This window comes from Erigeron canadensis, chromosome 9, assembly GCF_010389155.1.
Source record: "Erigeron canadensis isolate Cc75 chromosome 9, C_canadensis_v1, whole genome shotgun sequence".
Taxonomy (NCBI): Eukaryota; Viridiplantae; Streptophyta; class Magnoliopsida; order Asterales; family Asteraceae; genus Erigeron; species Erigeron canadensis.
In genome coordinates this window covers 2,511,583-2,535,292 of record NC_057769.1, presented here as the reverse complement: position 1 = coordinate 2,535,292, position 23,710 = coordinate 2,511,583, and the positions used below count along the sequence as shown (strand labels likewise).

Sequence of the window (23,710 nt, the reverse complement as noted above, 5' to 3'; positions counted from 1 at the left end):
ATTTTCAAAAGTGTTAAAAAATGTAGTGTAATATTTTCACTTTACATTCTTTGAAATATTTTCATTTATAATATATCCTTAACATTAATGATTAAATAACACTTATTTTTTATCTGTTAAAATATCTGCATTAACCCTTTACATCAATTATCTACGCAACTTAACGTCTCATCTACCACGAACAATCATCCCCACCACCACATTGTTGCCGCCACAAACTTATGAAATTTGCTTATTTGTCAAAAAGTTAGAATCGGATATTAGTTATACTAATAATAATTATTAGTTGTATGAAAATAATAATATTCGCAATTCCGTCATTGCTAACAATACGTGAATTGGATAGGCACAACATTATTTAAAATTTTATTGAATACAAAATTCTTTTTAACACATCAAACTCGATCATGTATGAACCATGCTACGATTGTTTTTGGCTATCGTATATATATAAACTAACTTCTTTCTGGTATGCTTTCTAAACAAGGCTTCCATTTGCCATCATCTTTGTCATCGACAAGATCATCAGTCTCGATCAAGCTGCCACTTTTTCCAAATCGAGAAACCAAATCATCTATACAAACACCCCCTTCCTTTATCATGACTTCCAACTCCGACTTAGTTACCACCAACTTAACTCTCACGCATGAGTTTCGGTTCTTGACTGATTCTAGCGAAGACATCTGAGGTGGAAGTAGACTGACTTTAATAAGCGGTTTGCGTTCAAGAACTTCATTATTTGTGTTGGTTATTTTGATAACTTTATCTTGCCTTATTAAGCAGTTTCCCATGTTCAAACTCTTGTTTTAATTAGTTAAGAACTTAAGATTGCTTGGCTTAGGTTTCTATTAATGCTATATTTATAGAAATAAGTTAATTAACTATGAGAAATGCCCCTCTAGTTTGATTTATTACCAAAAAAACACATAAACTATACTTTGGACCCACATTGTTGTTGGGTGCTAATGTTTGGTATCTTATTGGAGAGTGGAGATAGTGATCATTCGTTTTAGTTTAAGGAAAAATTTATCGACATCAAACTATGAGTGTGAAAATGTTGTTATATTTGCATGCGTTTGTTTATACATATGATGAATGACTAATATAGTGTGAAAGTTTATACACTTGGTTAATAGTGATGCATATGAATTGCTTGAACATGTGAATATATAAGACCATAACACTTCTTAGTTTTAATTTGTCACGTCAAGTTTGTGTTAATGACAACACTTCATTTTCGGACCAACGGATATTTGCAGATAGTTTATGATGGTGGTGTACTGATGGTGTAGTAATGAAATTTTGTTATTGAATGAGATTATAAATTCGATATATAAGATGCAGAAGTTAAAGATTGTTGTAGTTAAATGATAAAATGTTAGTGACTTTATAGGGTTTTGAAATTAATAAACATAGAATGTAAAAAAACTACATGGTTAAAAAGTCATAATTATTCAAAAAAAAAATATGTTTTTACAAGCCATAAAAAGAAAAACAAAGTAAATATAGCCTTAACAAAGACCTAACTCAAGCAATCTTAATGTATATTGTTCTTGCAAAACATTGTAAAAAGCTTTTTTATTAGTGTTTAGCCACCGATAATAATTATCATGATTATCATGATGATTATGATCTTTAACCCTTATTTTATTTGTACAATGTTGACTATATTGTAGCAATCTTCCTTTTAGGAAATTGGATCAAAACATGTAGGAAATTTCCTCAATATTGGTGTCACTCGTGGATAAGACAATTATAAATGAATCAAATCAGGTCGAGCCTTAGGAGTTTTAGGCTTGACTCATCTAAGTTACTATTCAACTCGAGCTTGTCAAAAGCTCGAATAACTTTGTAAAAAGTGTATTCATATCTGAGCTCGACTATTTAATTATTGTACAAGCTCGAACTTGATATTCGTGTATATATTTTAGCATTTTATTTAACGATATTTCAACGTCTCGACTCAACATCAACATACTAGTCTGTTACCCGAGACCGAGTTTAAATAATCTCGTTTAGATTATATAAAGCTAATCTTATACTTAAAAACTCATATAACTCATAATTAAAACTCTCTTTGACTAAGCTCGTTGGACTTCTGTAACTCGTAAAACTCGAATAGATTGATCGACCCAAGCTCGGGCTCGAAAATCACCATGCTTGAACTTGACTTAAACATGCCCGGACGTTTAAACCCCATGTCGATGACATGAATATTTGGTACACACCATTATATGTTAAAATTTAACCTCGTAATAAAGATGAGCAAATATCTTGATTTATTCATATAACAGGGTAAAAGAATGTATTCGCTACAAATGATCATAACTTATTATCCAATTAGAATTGTATATCCATCAAGTGGATCAATCTTATCAACCATCAATAGCTAGGAAAAAGCTTACAGAAACATCGCATTAATTTGTAGGTGGTCAATCTTATCAACGACCCTATTTATATTTTATCATTATTTGTCGAAATCGAAACATATCAACACATCAAATAACTGTTATTTTTACCAAATGATTTTTGTCTCGACAATATTTGAGATGGTCTGTCATTTTGTAAGTTCAAATTTCATTATAAATAGTTGTGTGTTATGTCAATAGTTACTACGGAGTAATAAATAAAACGAAAGCTATTTTTTAGATATTATTATAAGTTTAAAAAAAAAATAAGTGGGTTGTGAAAGCTGAATTAACCAATACCATGTCCTAAAACTAGAAGAATAAAGTATATGCTAGTGATATGACTAAGATTGCACCCACGCTAAGCACAAATGATGTTGGTTTGTAAGTTTGAGAATAAGAAATGATGATTAATGGGGTTGATAAATGGTGTTTGTTTCGAATGAATTTCAAAATATGGAATCAAACACTCAAACGAAAGGTTTTCCAAGCCATTCAAGGAGGTGGGTTTTAACTTTTCATTTCATCCATACTCATTTCCTCTACTAATTAAACCCGTAATCAACTAATCATAATCATTGCATACAATAAACCAAATGCCATCAAAGGTTTTGATCATCTTAGGGACAAGGGTATAGGCGGCTTGTTTTATCGGCAAGAACCATCGGCAAGCATCGGTTTTTCGGCTATACTATAACATGTACATCGGCTTTTATCGGCAAGTTTAATCGGAAAACATTGACAAAATACATCGGCTAGTTTTGACCGATTAAAGTGAACGTTGAGTAAGGCCACATGACCATTTTGGCTGACAAAGGCATGTGGGAGTGTACATTTTGTTTTTTTTTTATATACTTTATTTTTGCCAAAAAAATTGGCAACAAACACACTACACCATGTTTTTTAGCTAGTTTTGGTCAGTTTTGGCTTGTTTTTGACTTGAACACTTGGCATGCTTCTATTGGTGGAAAACTTGCCAAAACTTGTCAATTTGTCAAGGATTTGGCGCTACACCCTTGCTTCTTATGATTTTATTTTTCTTCTTAAAGATAGATATTTTACATGTATCATCAACTTTATCGTGTGTTTCTATTTAAACTTGACCAACAGCCTCTTGGTTGAAGATTATCACGAATACTACTACACTAAAGATCTTCTAATCCATATACGTAGTATTCTTGTTACTGTGAATTCGTCAAATAGAAACGATCTACCTGAATTACCATTGCTAGAAAGCAAGTCCTTTTAGCTGTTAACAATGAAACGAATTTTGTGTCGATACCATTATTGAAATGAGCTTTGATTTCTAATAATGGTAATTGTTGATATATCATTTCTATGATAAAGTTAAATGAGACTTATTTTTTTTTTAACGGCAAAAGTAATTAGTATTATTAAAAATCATAATAATAATTTTGATAGATCGTTTTGAACGGTAAATGAGACTTATTTTTTAATAATAATAATAATTTTGATAGATCGTTTTAATTAATCATAATCGGATAAATATTAAATTTTGTTAATATTTATTCGTAACAACTCACATTCATGTTCTTTTTAAAAGCGAATTATTGTTATACTTGGTTCCAAAATATTGAAAACATATTTCGATTAGGATCTCCCCTTCTCTATTTGTGGGTTCCCCAAGTAGACAATGGGTTAGGGTATATAATGTAAGTTACCAAAATTATTTAAAGTAGTTTTCTCTTATATTTTGGCTAGATAAATACGAGTAGAAGTGGGAGAATTAAGATCATTCCCAATGAATTTATACAGATTTCAATACGGTTTGGATGTGAGCCGTATTCATTTCGTATTTGTTACGAAATATTATTTAATCCATTTAGGGATAAGATATATCAAAAATTAAAGTTATCTTTAAGAGTAATTTATTTGTTTGTCTTAAAAATGAAAATAGTGTTACTTCTTTGTAAGTCGTTTGTATACTAACATTAAAACTTCTTATTTTATTAACGTGTCACATGCTTTGTCGTTTTAAAAAGAGAAAAAGAAAGCTAACGTAACACATTCTTTGTCCGACCACAGACCACACTACAACCCTTTTCATGTGGTCTACAACACTTACAAAATCTTCTTTCAAATTTCTTAAATTTTGTTAACATCATCGTCACAAAAGACAATCTTTCAGTCACACGCCGGACAATAATAATATAAATGGCCGGCGTTATAAACTTCACATCATTGCCACCCATTTCCAAACCCATCAAACATTTTCACAAAACAAAACTGTCATGTACCAGAATTTCTGTTATAAGAGCATCAACAGAAGTTTCTGATGATACTTCTGTTAAAGATGAAAAACCACAATCTGGGCCTTCTGTGATCACTCCTCCTCTTAACTTTAAAGCCCCTGAACCGAAACGCTTTTCGGTTCGACCCGATAAGGTTTTCGACTTAATTGGTGCTAGTTTTAATCTTTTGTTTCGGTTAGGGACTGGTGTTTTTGTTGATGGGTAAGTTTTTGTTTATCATTTTAATATTTTTGGTGATTCTAGTATAAGTTAAGAGCAAATTTCATGTAGATTTGTATCTGAATGCTCTGATTTTATCCACAAGAATCCATCATTTTGATAACCCCTTTAGTTTACGTAGGCAACAACATTATTTATTAGATTGTTTTAGTAGGTGTGACATTACATATAAATGGAAGGCAAGCGGGCAACAAGCTGCACCGCTAATCCCTTTTGTATAGTAAAACTAAGACAGTGTAGTTCTGCTGTAAAAATAAAAATAAAATATAGGCAGTGTATTAGTAGTCATTCAGAATTCATATTGTAGTATAGTGATAACTGGTAAGCAACTAGGTTTGATTTCAGAAAATGACGCCAACATCGTGATGTGTTAAATTAGATATTGTATGATTGTATCACACATAGTAGTGTAACTACCGTGCAATAGTATAGTCTCGGTAAGCTTGAACGATTGTCAGTCTCCAAAGGAACGATTGGTTAACTATATTTAATCAACTAGTTATTTAAACTAATGAACTTAATGAAACCAAGGGGTAATTCCTCTTTTTACCCGGAAACTAATGAACTTAGGTAATTTGGAGTCAAGTGAAAGAAAAGCTTAACTTGACTCCCTTTAACTCTGGTTTATCAGGAATCACGAATTTATGATTATAATATATTCTGAAACCCACAAGTTTAACCACTAGTTCTCGCTTTCAAACTTGACATCTATAATTAATTGAAGTTTTCTGAATTAATTCTGGAGCAATTGTAGGCTTTTAATGATGTTGTGATTGTTTTTCTGTATTTAAGTTTTTGGTTTGTGAATTGTAATCTATTAGGTACTCGGTTTCTTTTGTTCCCAAGAATGAGTATCCATCTGGTCAGTATGGTCTTGAATTTGGAGGTAATGATATTTGTTTACCTGTTGTTTTTATTCATGTCTTCACCAATCTCAATGCTTATAACATCTGTTGCCTTATCAATATGACTGGCTTTACATCCCAATCAAGTTGAAGTATGTAAAAGAGAAATTCTGCAGATTATAGTTTATATGTAAGTATCGATTGGTAATGTATGGTGTATGATATGCTTGCAGGCTACGTAGCAAAAGAGACCTCAAAACTAGGCCCCAGACCCGCCAAGCCTATTGAGTTATACGAATTTGAAGGGTACCCCTTTAAGAAAATCTTACCTATAATGTTGATATCTTAGTCATTCATACCCAAAATTTACACTTGCAAACATGGATTTTTTCTTCATTTTGTTATGCTTTTCGTTTCTGATAGAATCCTGACTTAATTTGTGTTTATCTCTCTACTCACTGTGATTTGTTGCTGAACCTGTGGAATCTACAGCTGCCCTTTCTGTCGGAAAGTAAGATATTGTATGGATTTTATACTTTATTTTTCATAATGATTCTTTTAAGCATAAGTATTGTCTTTAAAGATGAATATAAGTAAAACAGTGAGGCTTATAACCGAAATGATGCATCAAAATGACCTTTTTGTTTGTGGAAATTCAGGTAAGGGAAATTGTTGCGGTGTTGGATCTTGATGTATTGTATTATCCTTGCCCAAGAAATGGTCCAACTTTTCGTCCCAAGGTTGGCCAGATGGGTGGGAAACAAATGTTTCCTTACATGGTATGATATACATAGAATGCACTAGAGGTTCATAAAGAGTCTTTCTGGGTGTTATAGATCAGATAAAAATCACTATCTTTATATTGCCTTTTGCTGCAGGTAGATCCGAATACCGGAGTTTCCATGTATGAATCAGATGACATTATAAAGTATCTTGTCCAGAAATACGGTTAGCATTCTTTCATCTTATTCTTCTCGTTATCTCTTGAATTTTTCTTATCTGTTCTTAACAACGATCCTACAAATCGTTGTTGGTTCATTTTTTCAGGTGATGGAAATGTGCCATTATCTTTGTCACTTGGCTTGCTGACAGTAAGTAATATACCACTCAAATTGGATCCTCCAGATTATACAAGAACAAAATGTGCATCATATGCTATATAAGTCTGGCTGACTAATTCTTTTAACAGACTTTAAGTGCGGGGTTTGCCATGATCGGACGTATGGGGAAGGTACGATTTTCACCCTTCTTGATAGCCATTACATGCTTACCAGCAGTTTATAAATATTTTATTAGCGACCCCGGTGGAGCAGGTACAAACATCTCTTTCTCCATACATTAGCAATCATGTATCTCATCGGTTTAAAATGATGACTTCATTAGATATGCTGCTACTTTAGTTACTTCACATTATAGGCTTGCATTGAACATATCTCGAGAAGTGACTATTCAACACATATGAATGGGTTGATTTGAGTCATTTGTTATCTTTGACTGTCCAAATGGGCCAGTTTGGAATTATTAGTCAAAGATTTAAGGAGTAAATAGGTCGATTGGCTCCGATAGTTACCCAGAGTGTACTATTAATGCATACAATCTCCCCATTCGTTTTTCTAAAGGTTGAATTGATATTATAAAAATATAATTTCTTCCATCATAATTAACACATTATATATGAAACAGTTATAAATTAGGGAAAAAGTGTATTCATCACAACCCAATTGACAAACACTACCTAATTTGACCTATTACCCAACCTGAACGCCCCATCCCTTTACCCCCTCTAACAATTTCATGACGTTATCTTTGTAGGGGAGCATCTATACCAAGGCAAAGATGCCACCACAACCTCTTGAAGTGTGGTCGTATGAGGTAAGATGACATACTTAAAGCTTGTTTGAGCAACTCAGGTGTTTATGTTACAGTTCCGGTGTTGATGTGCTAGTTATCTCTGCATATCTTATACTTAGCCACCTTGTTTCCATATCTGATGGTACATCTTTTGTACAGGCATCACCCTTTTCCAAACTCGTGCGTGAAGTACTTGTAGAGTTGGAGCTACCACATATTCTTCACAGGTAAGGTCTTATAGTACTTGACTTATGTCTATATAAATTGATCATTTGCATGAAAATATTCACAACATGTGTGCAAATATTGTTTGTTGCATCTGTTGGAGGAAGGAGAGAGTGTATATTAATTGCGCATACAACTTAGTACACTTACTTTCTGTTGTGATTATTTATCTAAATTTAAGGAAATTACACAACAAAACGACATCTGATAACTAAATATTCTCACATACTCTTCTGAAGCAGTAAGTCAAATCCCTTTTGGATCTTTTTTCTTTTTTTTCTTCATATTTTTGTGTGTATGTGGGGTGGAATTGGTTATCAAGTGATCCAGGACATCAATTTGTCCCAGTTTTCAACAAAACATGTCATGTGGCAGTAGCCTCTAGAGTGTGTGTTTTGTTGGTATATTAATGCTGATGTGTTCAAAATTGTTGTAATCTGTATTTTACAATAAGGACTTTTCTTTTTTATACTCTGCATATAGTATAAGATATTTTAGAATTAGTAAATGACAAGAGATTAGTTCGTATCACGTAGCTGATTGGCAAGCCATATCTATGTTCTTCGGTATTACATGATGTACACATGTTTGTCAATGCATGGAACTTCTTTTCTTTCAGTTGTGCTCGTGGCAGCCCAAAACGGCAGGATTTATATGCAAGGGTTGGCCACTTCCAGGTACTTTTGTCTCCTGTTATTAAAGATTGATATGTCATTGGGTAATGATATGCTAGAAAGGGCAATATGGGCGGGTCAGACAGGTGGGAATGGGTCAAAATGAGTAAATTTTTACTGGTCATCTCTGGTTGATGCAGAACACTTTTTGTCCCAAAATATTGATCTTTGCTTACAAAGGCTATCTTATATCAATAATCAATAAATAATCCAAGTTAAATTTAATGATTTATGGAAGGTTTATGCTTTAAAGAAAATATTATTGGGGCGACTTTCAGCCCTTCTTCTTGTAGCCTAATTAATTTTATTTAACTAGTTTGACTCATTCGGGATGAAACATTTAAATCAACTTGTTCATAAGTACATGAGTTGAAATGGCCACTGCTATGATATACATATATTTTCTCCCACGAGATGAATTCATTCACTTTCATTGACAGGCACCTTATCTAGAAGATCCAAACACGGGGGTGAAAATGTTTGAGAGTGCTGAAATCGTGGAATATCTAAGAGCTACTTACGCTCTTTAAGGTTCTTATTGATCAACTCTTGCTGTAAGCAGTTTAAAAGACCTTGAAAGAACACTTTCTTGCAAAGCTATATAGCGGTAGAAATATACTTGAATAGTAACATCAGAGGGCATTTGTATGAAAAGTTTGAAGTTAGTGTCTACAAGTTCCCACAAATACAATGTAATGATGTATGTATAGATGAAAAATACTTGAAGATAGTTCTCATATGATACTGGATTTAAGTTAATGTTCATACTTGACTATATCCTTTTACTAGTTTATCATTATTTATTTATTATCTATAGATCATTTGCCTCACTTAAATGAGGAAAATAATATGTCATCATTTCATGGTAGTGCGGTAGTGGGACACTGGGACTACTGTGGGAGAAAATGGGCCACTTTTTTGATGTTATAGATTGATGACATATGCGATTAGATATTCTTATTAGACAGGACTACAGGAGGATTTATCCTTTGGAAACTATCACGAGACCTTTACAAAAATTCTTAAATTCGAAAACGATATAGATAGTGACCGAAGGGTTCGAAAATAACCAAAATCAATCCCAGTTATGCCGTGAACATATAAGTCTAACAGGTTTGTACTCTCCGAATAACCTAAACAGGATAACCTCATCCGTTTATCATTTAACCAACAAGCCACGAATTATCTTTACACGCTTAAAAGCTTCAATTGCACGTTTAAAAACAGAGGGTGGAAAGAACCAAAAGTTGGTGGAAGCTTTTAGACAAAGAAGTATGAACTCAAATAGTAGGAAAAATTTTTCGCTTTTTCGATTTAATACTAAATTAACCAAATTACAAAGTTAAACTTTTTCTTAATTTCATAGTTGGGTATAAGGTCAAAAAGTGTTTAAAGTATTGTTAAAACATTGTCTTTAATCTTTATATGTTGGTTTAAAAATCAAGCGTCTTAAAAAAAAAGGTAGATTGGAAAAATCAACGAAATCAAATGGTCAAATTGGAGGAACTCCTCTTTCCAAACCCACCCAAAGAGGGAAAAAAGTACAAATAATACTTTAAAAAATAATTAAAATAGTGTTTTTTTTACATGAAACCACGAGCTAGGCTCTTCCAAGAGAATAGAGTCAAAATTGTGGAATAAAATGCAAGTATTTGACCAAATTAGGTACAATGTAAGGACTGCAAATTTTGTTTCTTCGCAAGTTTGATCTTCAATGCCTGCTTGGTAAGTCAATTATTGGAGTTAAAATGAATGGGTATTGGAAAGATAGGATGGTTGAGAGTAAAACTAAAAAGTGATAAAGTATATGTAACGTGCATGTTTGAAAGATGAGGTGTTTAAAAAAGTATGGTTTAATGAGATCATTTATTGAAATTTATAGACCAAGAATGTTGATTTTGCTAATAAATTATCAACAACTTTGGATTGGTGAGATTAATTATTGAACTTATAGACCAAGAATGTCGATTTTGCTAATAATTTATCAACAAGTATGGGAAAGTAGACTAGATATAAGCAAAGTTAACTTGTGATTCGAATGATCTATATCAGTTATTTCGTTAACTAATATAGGAGTTGGGGACAAGATCATATAACAGTTTGTAGACCAGCCTCTTCCACAAACCCCTATAGATACACACTTCAAATCCTCATTTGAGGCATGACACTATTTAGTTACCCAAATTACTTGGTGGTGTGGACTATTTATCCATTATCGGAAGAAAAAAGAAACCGGCAGCAAGTATATGAAACACCCCATCATTTTTCTCAATAAAATTAACCCTCGTTACCTAAGCAAGATCTTCTTAAACACCAATATTGTACGAAACTGATCAAATTCATTGTTACCACACTGACTCTCTCTTCCTATATACTATTATGGTATCGAATTTGTTTCGCCACCCCCTCACAATTTGGTATGGTTTAGATATTAGCATGTGACACCATCTGATTGGTGGAATCCATACTGATTTTTCAGCTAATTGGTAAGGACTCTCTTCGTCCCAACTTCACTTCATCAAATAAATATCATATTTGTTGGTGTTACCTACCCAGCCTCACTACGGAGCCTACACGCAGACTACCTTGGATCCAATAATTATGGAAAGGATATACATTCTCCCAATATGAAGATGTGCACTTTTCTCTTAAGAAGCTGGATAGCTACGAATCTCCTCAAAAGAAGGAAACAAATCTACTCCAATAGGGGAAAACCCTACTTGGAAGACAATACACTTTCACCCTATAAATAGGGACACGATATACACAAATCAGATCATTCTCTACACTTTCAACACACATACTACACATAGTTGGCGTACAAGGGAGAAAAACTCCTACCGAAATGGAACCGCCAACATATAACCATAAACCCTTCATCCTCCCCGTTCTAGGACCAAGGTTCGGTGTACAAACAATATTGAAGAACCAAAGTTATAACTTTGATTTGTTTGTATTACTTAAGGTTTTTTAGATTATTAAGAGAAATTAGGTTCAATGTTGCTTTTGCTCATTCATGAACAGACTCAAGAGTCATTATCAAGTTAAAAGATTTCATGAGTGCACGGAAACAAATTAAGGATCTATATGACCATATACATGTAAAGGAATGCGAACAAAGATTTGAACACAATTATTATGAACGACAAACCACATGAGTGTTATGCACTCATTCAATTTATTACTTTTTTTTTTATATGTTCCCATTTCTCTGCTTAAAATGGGTAAATTCCTTATAGATAAGGCTCTACGTATAGAACTATAGATTATTGATAGAAAGGAGCCTAAGTATCTATGGCAACTTTGAAGTTTTATCTTAATTTAACAAATTGGTAAATGTTGATCCCACTTTAAATCCATCTATCTTCAACATTATTGTGGTAATAAATTTTAAATCCATTGCATGATATACCATAAAATTCAACACATAAAGTCATAAACCAAGAATCACAAGCACATACAAACATTTAGATAAAAATAATGACAATAATACAAATAACGCTTCTAATATAAAAACTTCCCATACAATAATAAGTACACACACGTTGTTACTTCTCCCCAAAACACACATGTTGCAAAGTATGTACTTAGTATGCAAAATAACATAATTTTAGTAGTTTGTTTTTGTTTTTTTTCTAAGAAAAACAAACAAAAATCATCCATATAATTGTTTATTGAACGTGTGAATTATAAAAACTATATATTTGCTGTCAAGACGTGATTAACATGACATTTGTAAGTGGATATGTTAGGCCACCTTATGCTTTGAAATTTGATTCTCGCTTTTCTTTTTGTTCTTTTTTTCGGATTTTATTTAACGATAGTGTATAGAAACCGTCTTTTTCCCTTATGTTAATAGAAAACATCATTTACCTACCCCTACCTTAATTAATTTCTAAGTAAGGGATCCCGTAATCTTGTATATAGCTTGCCAGCTCCACCAAAAACTTCTTTAATCTCACAATTTCTTTTGGTTGTTTTGTTTGTTGACATTGTTAGTACGTAATAAATCAATTATAGCTATTTGAATATTGGAAAAGCTATAAATTGTAAACATAAATTTTTTTTAAGAGCTTAATCAATAATATCTTATATTATTGTATTCTGCATCGATTTAATTCTTAGTACAAATAGCATAAATTATTTCACACAAAGTTAATTGTCTATTAATGTTTGCATAAAATACGAAAAACATGATACCAATTATAACGCATGACATTCTGTTATAAACATGTCACCTAGACAATATAGTAGAGTGTTACATTGCTATTAATAGAATAATTATTCAGAAACCCAATTAGTTTTTACTGACAACTTAAGGTTATCATTAACAAAACCCTAAACTTTAAACTAAAATATGAACATTAGCTATAAAAACTACAAATCAGCTTTTTATACAATATTATTCATAATTTACAATTCACAATTACAAACCATAAACAAATAAAATATCACTACGACATATTTCCAGAGTAATGATTTCCAAACTTTATATAATGCTACTATATAAATTAGGCCATATAAATACTTTAAAACATCACACTTAAATAATGTTGATTAATACGAAGTAACTTGTTTATGCAGCCAATAATTTATATAATAACACTTTGTAATTTTCTGTAACATTAAAGTTTGTTAATCTAACTCCGGAAGAAAAGGATTATCTCACACCCAAAAAAATCAAAAATCAAAATAAAAATCAAACCTAACTAGCCATAAAAACCGCTGTACGTTGTTAACAATAAACAGAAAGTAAAACTTTGATATTTATCCACGTGCCACGTCATCTCAACTAACTTCCCACGCATTTAGTCAACGGTAAGTTTTAACAGCCTGTACTGCCACGTCAGCTTGTCGACCGGCGACCTTCAACTTCAATATCCTCAGACCACGCCACCGATCTCCGGCCAGAGGCAAACCGATTCATTCCACCTAAAGCCGGCGGTTCCGGCGGCGTCGCCGGTTCGCTAGTCACCGGTTTCACACTGTTTTTCCTCGAGTAAGAATTCTCCGTTTGCTCGTTGACTTTGACCGCCGCTTTACTACCTTTCCTCCGCCGGTTACCGTCCGATCTAAACAACGACGTTATCTTCGACATAATTCCGGTTTTCTGTTGGCTCGCCGGTTGTTTCACCGGCGTCGGCGCCGTCGACCGCCGGCGGCTAGCACACCTCTTCGATCTAACTCTACCGATACACGAAACCTTAGGAGACGACGGTTCCACGACGGTTCGACCACCAGAACCTGACCGTTTCGGAAACAACCGTACATTTGCCGGCTTACACTGCCGGCGATTTGAATCAACATGAGTATTCTTTTGCGTTTTAGGTAAACCGATAATAGCAGGTTTTGATTTCAGATTAACTGAAAATTTCTGAGAATTAGATCTAGAATAGCTTCCATTAATATTCTGATTCAAATTTTTCGAATTAGAATTAGAATTTGAATTACCTTTTGTTGATTCTTTTCTTTCTAAGAAAGCATTACGATCAAACCAGTCGTATTCGGAGTCTTTTGAAAGCCAAAAGGATTCCGGTGGAACGAATTCGGAACTTTCTGGAATATCTGGATCAGTTTCTTCTGTATCTATAGGTTTATCGACACATACAGGATCCATTTGTTTGTGTATGTATTTGGTGAAATTGGTGTGAAAGTTTTTTATTTTTTTGTGCGTGTGTGAGACAGAGAACTTCTTTGAGAGAAGGGGAATCAAATGTGTCAAAGAAAAGAAAATATAAAGAGAGGTTTTTGGAGTTTTTTTGACTCAGTGTTTACTTTTTTATTTGAACATACAACTTGTTATGCGTGACGAACAAGAAACTTCATAAAAAATTTAGTAGGCGTTGGATATCCGCGAGAATCAGTTTTCAACCCTGGAAAATACTGATTAGTAAATTGTGAAAAAATAAGGATTTTGTTAAATGAAGACCAAATGGTTTTCGTTAAGGTGTACGACAGCAAGTACTCGTGCGTTGTGGCGGTGAAATGGTGGGGTGATAGGTCATAGAGTGTAATAGGTCATAGGAGGTGATAAGTCATAGAGTGTGATAGTCAAATACCTTAGCCGTACGGGATCTGCTATTGGATTTAAAAATTCGTCGAAAATATATCAAATGACATTTATAATGAAAAAGCATATAATTTAAGAACACTCATATAATTTTTAGGATTTATCGATATACGATTTTTGATATAAAAGATTTTGAATGAATTGGAAGAATAAATGATTTATGGAGGAGGAAAAAAATGATTGGTTGAGATTTGAGGTGAAAGAAAGGGTAGTAGAGTTACTTTAGGTAAACGAGATAAAGTACCCGCGCGTTGCGGCGGTAAGATGGTGGGGGTGATAGGTCATTGAGTGTGATAGGTCATAGGAGGTGATATGTCATAGAGTGTGATAACCAAATGTTTTAGTCGTACGGCTCCGCTCTCAGATTTAAAAATTCGTCGAAGGTATATCGAATGACAATTCTAATAAAAGCGAATGAAATTTTAAGAACACCCATATAATTTTTATAATTTATCGATGTACGGTTTTTAAGATAAAAGATTTTGAATGAATTAGATAAATAAAATGATTTATGGAGAAAAGAGAAAAATGTGATGAGAGAGAAAAATGAGTGGTTATGATGTATATACATTTATTGTACATTTTGTATTAGTAGATGTATATTGTTGAAAAGTTGAAAAAAATCAGAGGGAACAAATGTTTTAGTAGATAGGTAATAAATATTGAAACTTAAAATTTAGACATGGTATTTTGTTTTATAAGATGGTATATTAAATAGTATACTTACAAAAAAATTTAAGGGATGAACTTTTGATATAAATACATACAACTTTTTTATGTATGTTAAGTGAAACCCTTAACATTTTTAAAAAAAAATTAGGTTAATAGATTTTCTAAATAATGCCTTTGGGTTACCAAAATAAAAATTAAGTATTTATGATTTATAAAATGGTAACAATTAACTTAAATATAAAATGATAATGGTTATTAATAATGCATTATATTTGGTTGAACTAGATTTTAGACCCGTGTCCGACATTGGACACGGGGTTTACGATATTATCAATATTAGATCTTCATACATTTAATTCATAAAAACTTTATAATCTGGAAGATATACGGTTCTAAGTGATATACTTTGCAAGTTGTAGTACAATAACCACATGTTCATCACAGTCATTATTAGCTGATACACATTGATGAGATGTTTATAATAGTCATTCCACAAGGCACATGCTACAATAATTTCTCTATTATATAATTTTTTGAAACCAATTGTACTCATAATGTGATATTATTATGAAAGATTATTATGAATTAAAATATAAACATACTTGTGATCCCGTATTTGACATTCAAGTATACGTGTTTGATCATGCTACGACCCATAACATGAATATGTTTATTTTCAACCACTGTCCAATGATAATTAGATAACAATTATGATTGTTTTCATATTGTTTGATAACAATTAGGACTTTTGATTTGAGTAGCAATTGTAACTTTTAAAAAACTAAATAAAAATACTTTTTGTAACATTTTAAAAAAATTTAAGAAAAACTTCTCAAATTGATGGCTAAAAATAAATATAATTTTAAGTATTTAGGGTTATAAAGTGTAAATTATTGATGGAAAACAAAAAAAAGTGTAAATTAATAAGACTTTTTTTATAAATTAATATAAATACCAATATAATAATATATTTAGATAATGATTATTAGGATTTCTAATTTATAGTTAATCTAAATGATGACATAAGCGATAGTCAATTTGATACAATTGAGCGATTTGATTGGTTAATAAGTCATTAGTTCAACTGTCTTATAGTATATATAGTATAGTATATATAAAGATTAAAATTAAAATTGTACAATTACTACTAAAATCTTAGTATATTTACAATAAATTTAATTTATTTTTATATAATTAATTTTATATATATGATAGAACATATTATTGGATATATATAGTTATTATTTTATTAGATAAATATTAATTAGTATTTTACCGGATATATATAAGCTATTATTATTTATTTATTATATTAAAACTATTGGGTAAAAAGTGTAAATTTGTGATGGAAAACAAAAAAGTGTAAATTAAAGTCAAAATAAAAAAAATTCAACATTAAGAAATCAAGAGCTGTGATTGGTCAATAAATTATTAGAGTAACTATGCTTTAGTATAATAAAACATGTTAGAATTAGGGGATTGAATAAAAGCAACTAAAAATGGTAACAATGTACCTAAATATGTGCAAGCCGAATTATTTGGTTATGGATGAGAATCAAGGCGTGGATTTAGGTTTATCTATGGTGAGTGTATTTTAATTATAGTATTTTGGGTAAAGATAAAGAAAGAAAAGAGAAAAAAAGGATCGTATAAATGTACAATCCTTTTTAAATAGTTGTTTGTTTTACAAGTTAGCTTTTAATCAGTAAAGAAAAAAAAAAGAAAGTTAGCCTTGATTTTCTTTTTGGAGTGATTCGATAAAGTTGTACAAATTATTTTGTAGTGTTAATTTAAGAAAAAGAGAAATTTACATGTTTAGTCCCTCAACTTGACAATATTCATAATTTTTGCCCCTAAGTGAATTAATTACAAAAAAAACCCTGAAGTTAGTTTATTTTTTCACTTTTCACTTCGGGACCAGACGACGTCTATTTGGTCCGTTAAATGAGGGGCAAAGTCGTCATTCCACCATGCTTTTCTTCTTCACCATTCATTCATCGCCCGATTTTCTATAATACAAAGAAATTGGAAAAAACCCCCAATTTATATCTTTATATTCAATCTATACACACATACATATACACATATCATAAATTTATAAAATAAAGCAAGGGTGATGATGGCTACTCCAAATTAAAACCAGAAGGAATCAAAAATACTTATGTCTATCTATATCTATATCTATACCTATATATATATTTCTCCGTATAGCAAAACACCAAAAATTATAACCCTATATCCTAATCACAAAAATTATAACCGAAAAAACACACACATATTTGGCTTGTAACGTATCGTGAATCATATCCCAAATACATATATTGACAAAGCCCATGTAATAACTTATAAAAACACAAAAAAAATAAATAGAAAATGTGGTGGCTGGGAGGGTTAAAGGTAGTGGCTAGTAGTGATAGGACTAATCTAGTGGTGGGTGGTTGAATCTTTGGTGGTGGTGCGATAGTGGTTTCCAAATCCAAAGCGGTAGACGGATCTGGCGACGGTGGTTGAATCTGTGGTGATGGTGTCAACAATGATGGTTGTCGGATCTAAAGGGGTGGCTGGATCTAGAGCGACGACGGTTGAATCTGTTTTGATGGTGCCGAAAGTGGTGGTTGTCAGATCTAAAGGGGTGATCGGGCTCTTGTGGCGGTGATGCTGATAGTGGTGGTGGTAGCCCTCTCCTCAACCCTTATTATTGTTACACATATACGTAATCTGATCTACATATATATACAATTATACATAATATGATGATATAGATAAATATTTATATATAGACTAACACATAACTTTATGGGTGTAATTTTCTTTGTCGATGATTATATACTTAATTAGTATAAATTTTGTGAATTGTTCAGAGATGCTTATATGATTTTTATAATCTATATGTTTCTATAGTTAGTTGAATAGTTATTTTGGGATATAAAGTGTTTGTTTGATCGGTGATGATGAAATCTGGAGACGAAGAATGATCTTATGAAGATTTTAGCGATGAATGAATGGTGAAGAAAAAAAGCATGGTGGAATGACGACTTTGCCTCTCATTTAACGGACCAAATAGACGCCGTCTGGTCTCGGAATGAAAAGTGAAAAAATAAACCAACTTTAGGGTTTTTTTAATTAATTCACTTAAAAGCAAAAATTGTGAATCTTGCCAAATTGAGGAACCAAAAATGTAACTTTCTTAAAGAAAAATGTATGATCGGAAACATTTGTTGTACGTAATAAATAATCTCTTAAATGTTAAAAGGATTTTTTTTGTGGTTAATTTTTTAAGTGTAAATTACTTGTGAGGGGGGAGGGAGTGGTCACGGGGAAGGTGAAGCGGGGCCGTGCGGGCACACCGCCGCCGGCGGTTACCCGCAGGAGAGAGAGTGTTTTTTTCGGTGAAGAACCCCGATGGGGGGAAGAGAGGAAAGAGAAAGGGGGAAGGAGAGATGAGGGTGTTGATTGGAGGAGAAAGAAAGTGGTGGAGCCCAATTTTTTTAAAACTTTTTTTAGTTTTTATAGATTATGATATTATATAGTAAATGATGGAGTGGAGATGGGGCGAAGATGAGGGAAAATGTCGCCAGTGATTTGGAGAAGATGGGAGAAGATTGGGGAAAATTGAAGTGTCAAGTTTTTATTGGTTAGTGTTGAGGGAGGATGGGTGACCACTCCCTCCCCCTGAATATTACAAAGTTTTGCGTATATTGTTTGTATTGGTTTCACGTTATTCGTATAATATATTTTCAATTTAAACTCTTTAATAAAAAAATATATTCATCCAAACAAATTAGGAAACTTGAAATAAGGATAACTCTTGAATAAAACAATATAATATACAAAATATCGTCTTCTTTCATGTTTATTAATCTTTTTTCAACATCCAATAATTGTTTGACTTTCTACTTTATAATGCTCACTATACCAATCATTACATACCATATAATACTAGATAAGAAATGTTTTGTTTGATCCATCGTGTGCATACAACGATATAAGGATAGTTCAATTCCACTTCATCCTAGAGATGAACAAAAATTTTAAAAGAAAAACTTCACAAATTTCTTAATTCACATTGTCGAATTCGAAACCTATGAATAAATATCGAGGATGCATAAATCAATTAGACTAACATCATTTGATAAAACAAACTATACCGAAAACCTAAATAACTAATTATAACTGATTTTTTATTTAAAATGTGAATTATAATCAAATAATATAAGTTCTAGCATCCAATTAATTAATATTTAATTCCGAGAAATATCTTACAAATTTTGTTTAAAAACGTTTGTCATACATGACTATAATAAACAATTTGATTTATATGCCTAATAACCTTGATCTATATATATATAGATTGCAGGCAGAGGCAATAAAATACACGCAAAATCAAGATTTTAGTTCACACAAATGAAGAAATGACACCCATTACATATATAAGCTAATTAGTAATTATATAAAACCTAATGTCTTCTATGAATTTTGAGTCTCAATGCTATGACAATATATAGAAAATGTTGTAGAAAATCTTACTTTGATCTAAAGTAGAAATGTTGTTTCCATGTTTCATTAAAGGTCATTTCCAATGGCAAAATCAATATTTTCGAGTATACCGACCATCTCGACAAACTGTTTGAGCATATTAGAGATATCATAGTGAACTCATTTTCTCTCTAACCTAATATGCTAAAACATCAAGATCTCCATCATATTAGTATCCATATTATAAAATATATATTATATTAAATATACATACACTCACATACATTTACAATAAATTAAAAAGACAAGTCTGGCCCACACTTTCAATAGGTCTTCAATATGTTACTAATTTATCATGTGGGGTTTGCTAAATCCAGCCCTTAGGGTTATGTTTAAAGTGCATAAATTATTTGTACATTTACTATGAAAATCAGGGGACGGACTTTTAATATGGAAGATATAAATGTTTTTATGCACGTTAAATACAGTCCTTAGAGCTGTATTTAGCATTTCCCTTACTATGTTAGCAAATACTTTGGTGGAACATACTAACTAGCATTTCGAAGTTCCAATGAGAAATATACCGAAACTTTGATATGTTTGGTTAACATTTTAAATGATGTTTTGGTCGGAGATGACCTAAAATAGAAAAGACCTTTGGCCTACAAAATATAGGGATAAACTTTTGACCTCTTAGAAACAAATGAATTAACGAACTAATTCTAGTATTCTACCTTGTTGGTTGCCCGTTACTTCAGTGAATTTCATGAATGTTGAATAGAAAGATCTACCCTACATATAGGTATATAAAAATTATTTGTATTATTTAAATCTACAAATCTATATAAATAATATACAATAATAGGGGTGGCTTAATTTAGGAACATCTTAAATTATGGAACATTAAAGACATTTAACTTACACGTGTAAGTTCTAACTTACACATGTGTAAGTCATGGTGGCGGTGATCACCATTGCCGGATGATCATGGTGGTGATCGGAGATGATGGTGGTAGTGGTGGTGGTGGTCGGAGATGGTGAAAAATGAATGATTGCGATTTATCTCTAATGGTCTCTAATTTAAGATATCCCTAATTTAACTTTTCCCTACAATTATAACAAAAGAGAAGAATATGTGTGTGTATATAACTTGTCTTTAGCTACTATTGTAGAAAAAAAAAACTTTGTTTTAGTTCATTATATGTAAGTTTGTCTCAAAACTGAATGAATTGTGTAAGAAATCGACTGGATACTAACATGACACCATTAAACATCTGATACGTGGCCTAATGAGAGACCACCACATCGGCATTTTGCAGATTATTTACACGATTTGTTCAGTTTATCAACTTAGTTACATATACAATGAACCAAAAAAAGTTTATTTCCTGCAATATTAACTGAAAACAAATTACATACATACACAGATTATTTTCCTTTGTAACAATAACAAGAGAAATATATGTGGCCTGCCAAATCTTCCTATTTAGAGTTAAAAAAGAATATGACCTCCTTTTTGGCGAGAAAGTGGTCCCTTGTGATGTTGAACGGGTAAGCCAAATCCACTTTAATTATTTTTCTTCATTGTTTCTTTTCGTTTATGATAGTTAGGGGAGACAATATCTAGCTTGTCTTCAACATATTTTCTTTTATGGAGCCAATTTTGGTTTACGCTTTATTTTATACAAAGTGGTATATAATATACTATATCTATATATCTATCTATCTATATATATATAGGAATATGAGACTATTAGGCATTTAACTTGAGTTAAACCCATCACATCCTAATTTTTAATACATAAAATACACGAGGGTCCAATCATTTATTCATATTATTAAAAATATAGAATGTGAGTGATTTTTCACCCAAGTTAGATGTCTAACAGTCTTATTTTTCTTTTTCCACATATATATATATATATATATATATATATGGGACCCTTATTTTAAGAACCAATTTTTTTGTAAGAACGTTGATAACTCTTAAATTATGTATTAGATCACATGTTTTTTTTGTTCATTCACATGTAAAGCGTTATAAAAATATATGTTGCAGAAGAAATTTTTTTTCAAAACCTTATATTTATACCCGTTTGTTTACATGTTAACGAAAATGTGAACATATTTATTCACAAGTTCACAAAAGAAAATTTTGAAGGTTTTTTTAAAAAGTTTATTCTATAACATACCTTTTTATATCATTTCATATGTGAATGAACAAAAAAACATATGATCCAATACATAATATGAGAGTTCTTATGGTTCTTGAAAAAAAAAATAGTTCTCAAAATAAGAAAAGTCTATATATGTGTGTGTATATATATATATATAATTTTTACTAAAAGATATCATATTAAGATGCTATTAATTAAATCGTTTTAACATTTGAAAAGGAAGATTTTTAATATAACTAAACTGATTTTTACAGATGTATAGAAATATAACATATAGTTTTAACAACTTCATTTATCATTCTCGTCTGACCACCTTAACGTACACTTACAGTACAACGGATCGATGATGACTATGCAAGTGAGATGGAAATCGACATATTTATTTCTAATGAGTTGAAATAGCGATGCATTGCTTCCCAATTGGTCATGATTATGACATTTCAACTGTTTAGTGTTTAGTTTTTTATTTAAAAAATGTCAATAAAAGTCGCATAATATAACTATTACCATCAACATACAATTGATTTACTAGTGCCAACCATTCGAACATAACTAATATATTATGTACTGTAATGCATTTGATACTTTTTTAAAATTAAATTTTAAACTCACGATATCATACATTTACAATGCACCAAATGTGTATAAGAAATGCTTACAAAAAGAAAAAGTTGAAGTTCATCAAAAGAGTAGCAACAACCTTACGTAGATAAAACTAAAAAAATAGATATATAAATACTAGATTAGATTAGAAACGTTGCGACTTAAACATATATACTATAACAAAATAAATAATAAATGGTTATACTTACCTAGAAAACTATAGTTGTTACAAATAAAATGGATAGTACTCCGTAATTAGTAAGTAGTGAGAAATCGAGAAGCCGTCAAAAAAAAAAAGATTCTAGAACACTTTGTATGAGACTGATCAGACAATGAGTCTTGGGATCGAGGCATACGGCCCATTTTCAAATCACTGGGAGCCCGTATAAGGCCTACAACACATACAAGTCCAATAGCAACTAGGAATTTGTAAAAGAGTAAAAGTGTAACACAATTATGCAACCACGTAATAATTTCCGTAACTAGTCAAAACTTGTTATTGTTTATTTGTATACTAACTAAAGTTAACCCGGATTGTTTAATAAATAATTTGAATAGTGAGAAAAATAATAATGATTATATATATTCATGAAATAATGAAATGCTAATTAATTGATTCAAATTTTTTTATATTGATTGAAAAATATATATTTTAAGAATATGCATAAAGATATCAAAAGTATATACTTTAAGAATATACAAAAGATATTTATTAAACTATATGATAGGAATTTTTAAAAGTATATAGTAATAAATTTAGTAATTTAGTTTTAATGTTGCATGGCTGGTGTAGAGGGTGGCCAAAGTGGCCGATGGGTCGATGCCCGATTTTTTCTAGTTTTTATTGTTATGTATATACGTGTGTAATTATTTAAGTCTATTATAAACTCTAACCATAATCTAAAAACTAAAACATATAATTTAACCCACAAAAAACCCCACGTATATACCTTTTATTGGATTAAAAAAAAAGAGTTATCATTACTTATCGAAAACTCATAACTCATCAAGCGGCGCCTATTGTCTTTTTCAATGCTGTCTTTTTATATGTATGTATAGAAAATAATATATTATTATCAAATGATATATAAAATATTGATATTATTATAAAAACAATAACATAGCGTAGGAGTTTGTTACTTGTCATTTATTTAGGTCTTTTTATGTTGTTTAAACCTATCAAAATTTTATTTATTTCTTTAGGTTTTAGAATTTAT

General features: G+C 31.3%; 2 protein-coding genes across 2 annotated transcripts; one reads left to right on the top strand and one right to left on the bottom strand.

Moving 5' to 3' along the window:
- The first annotated feature begins 4,437 nt into the window (after nt 1–4,437).
- On the top strand, nt 4,438–9,294 carry LOC122582218. The gene is made up of 12 exons (XM_043754580.1): nt 4,438–4,882; nt 5,722–5,786; nt 5,979–6,051; nt 6,238–6,256; nt 6,405–6,524; nt 6,624–6,693; nt 6,793–6,836; nt 6,935–6,976; nt 7,558–7,617; nt 7,756–7,823; nt 8,441–8,498; nt 8,936–9,294. Exons 1-12 carry the CDS (start codon nt 4,584–4,586, stop codon nt 9,023–9,025), a joined length of 1,008 nt encoding a protein of 335 aa, XP_043610515.1. The 5' UTR covers nt 4,438–4,583; the 3' UTR covers nt 9,026–9,294.
- A 3,754-nt stretch (nt 9,295–13,048) lies between these two features.
- On the bottom strand, nt 13,049–14,215 carry LOC122582145. The gene has a single exon (XM_043754503.1). It carries the CDS (start codon nt 14,110–14,112, stop codon nt 13,342–13,344), a length of 771 nt encoding a protein of 256 aa, XP_043610438.1. The 5' UTR covers nt 14,113–14,215; the 3' UTR covers nt 13,049–13,341.
- Between the last annotated feature and the right edge of the window lie 9,495 nt (nt 14,216–23,710).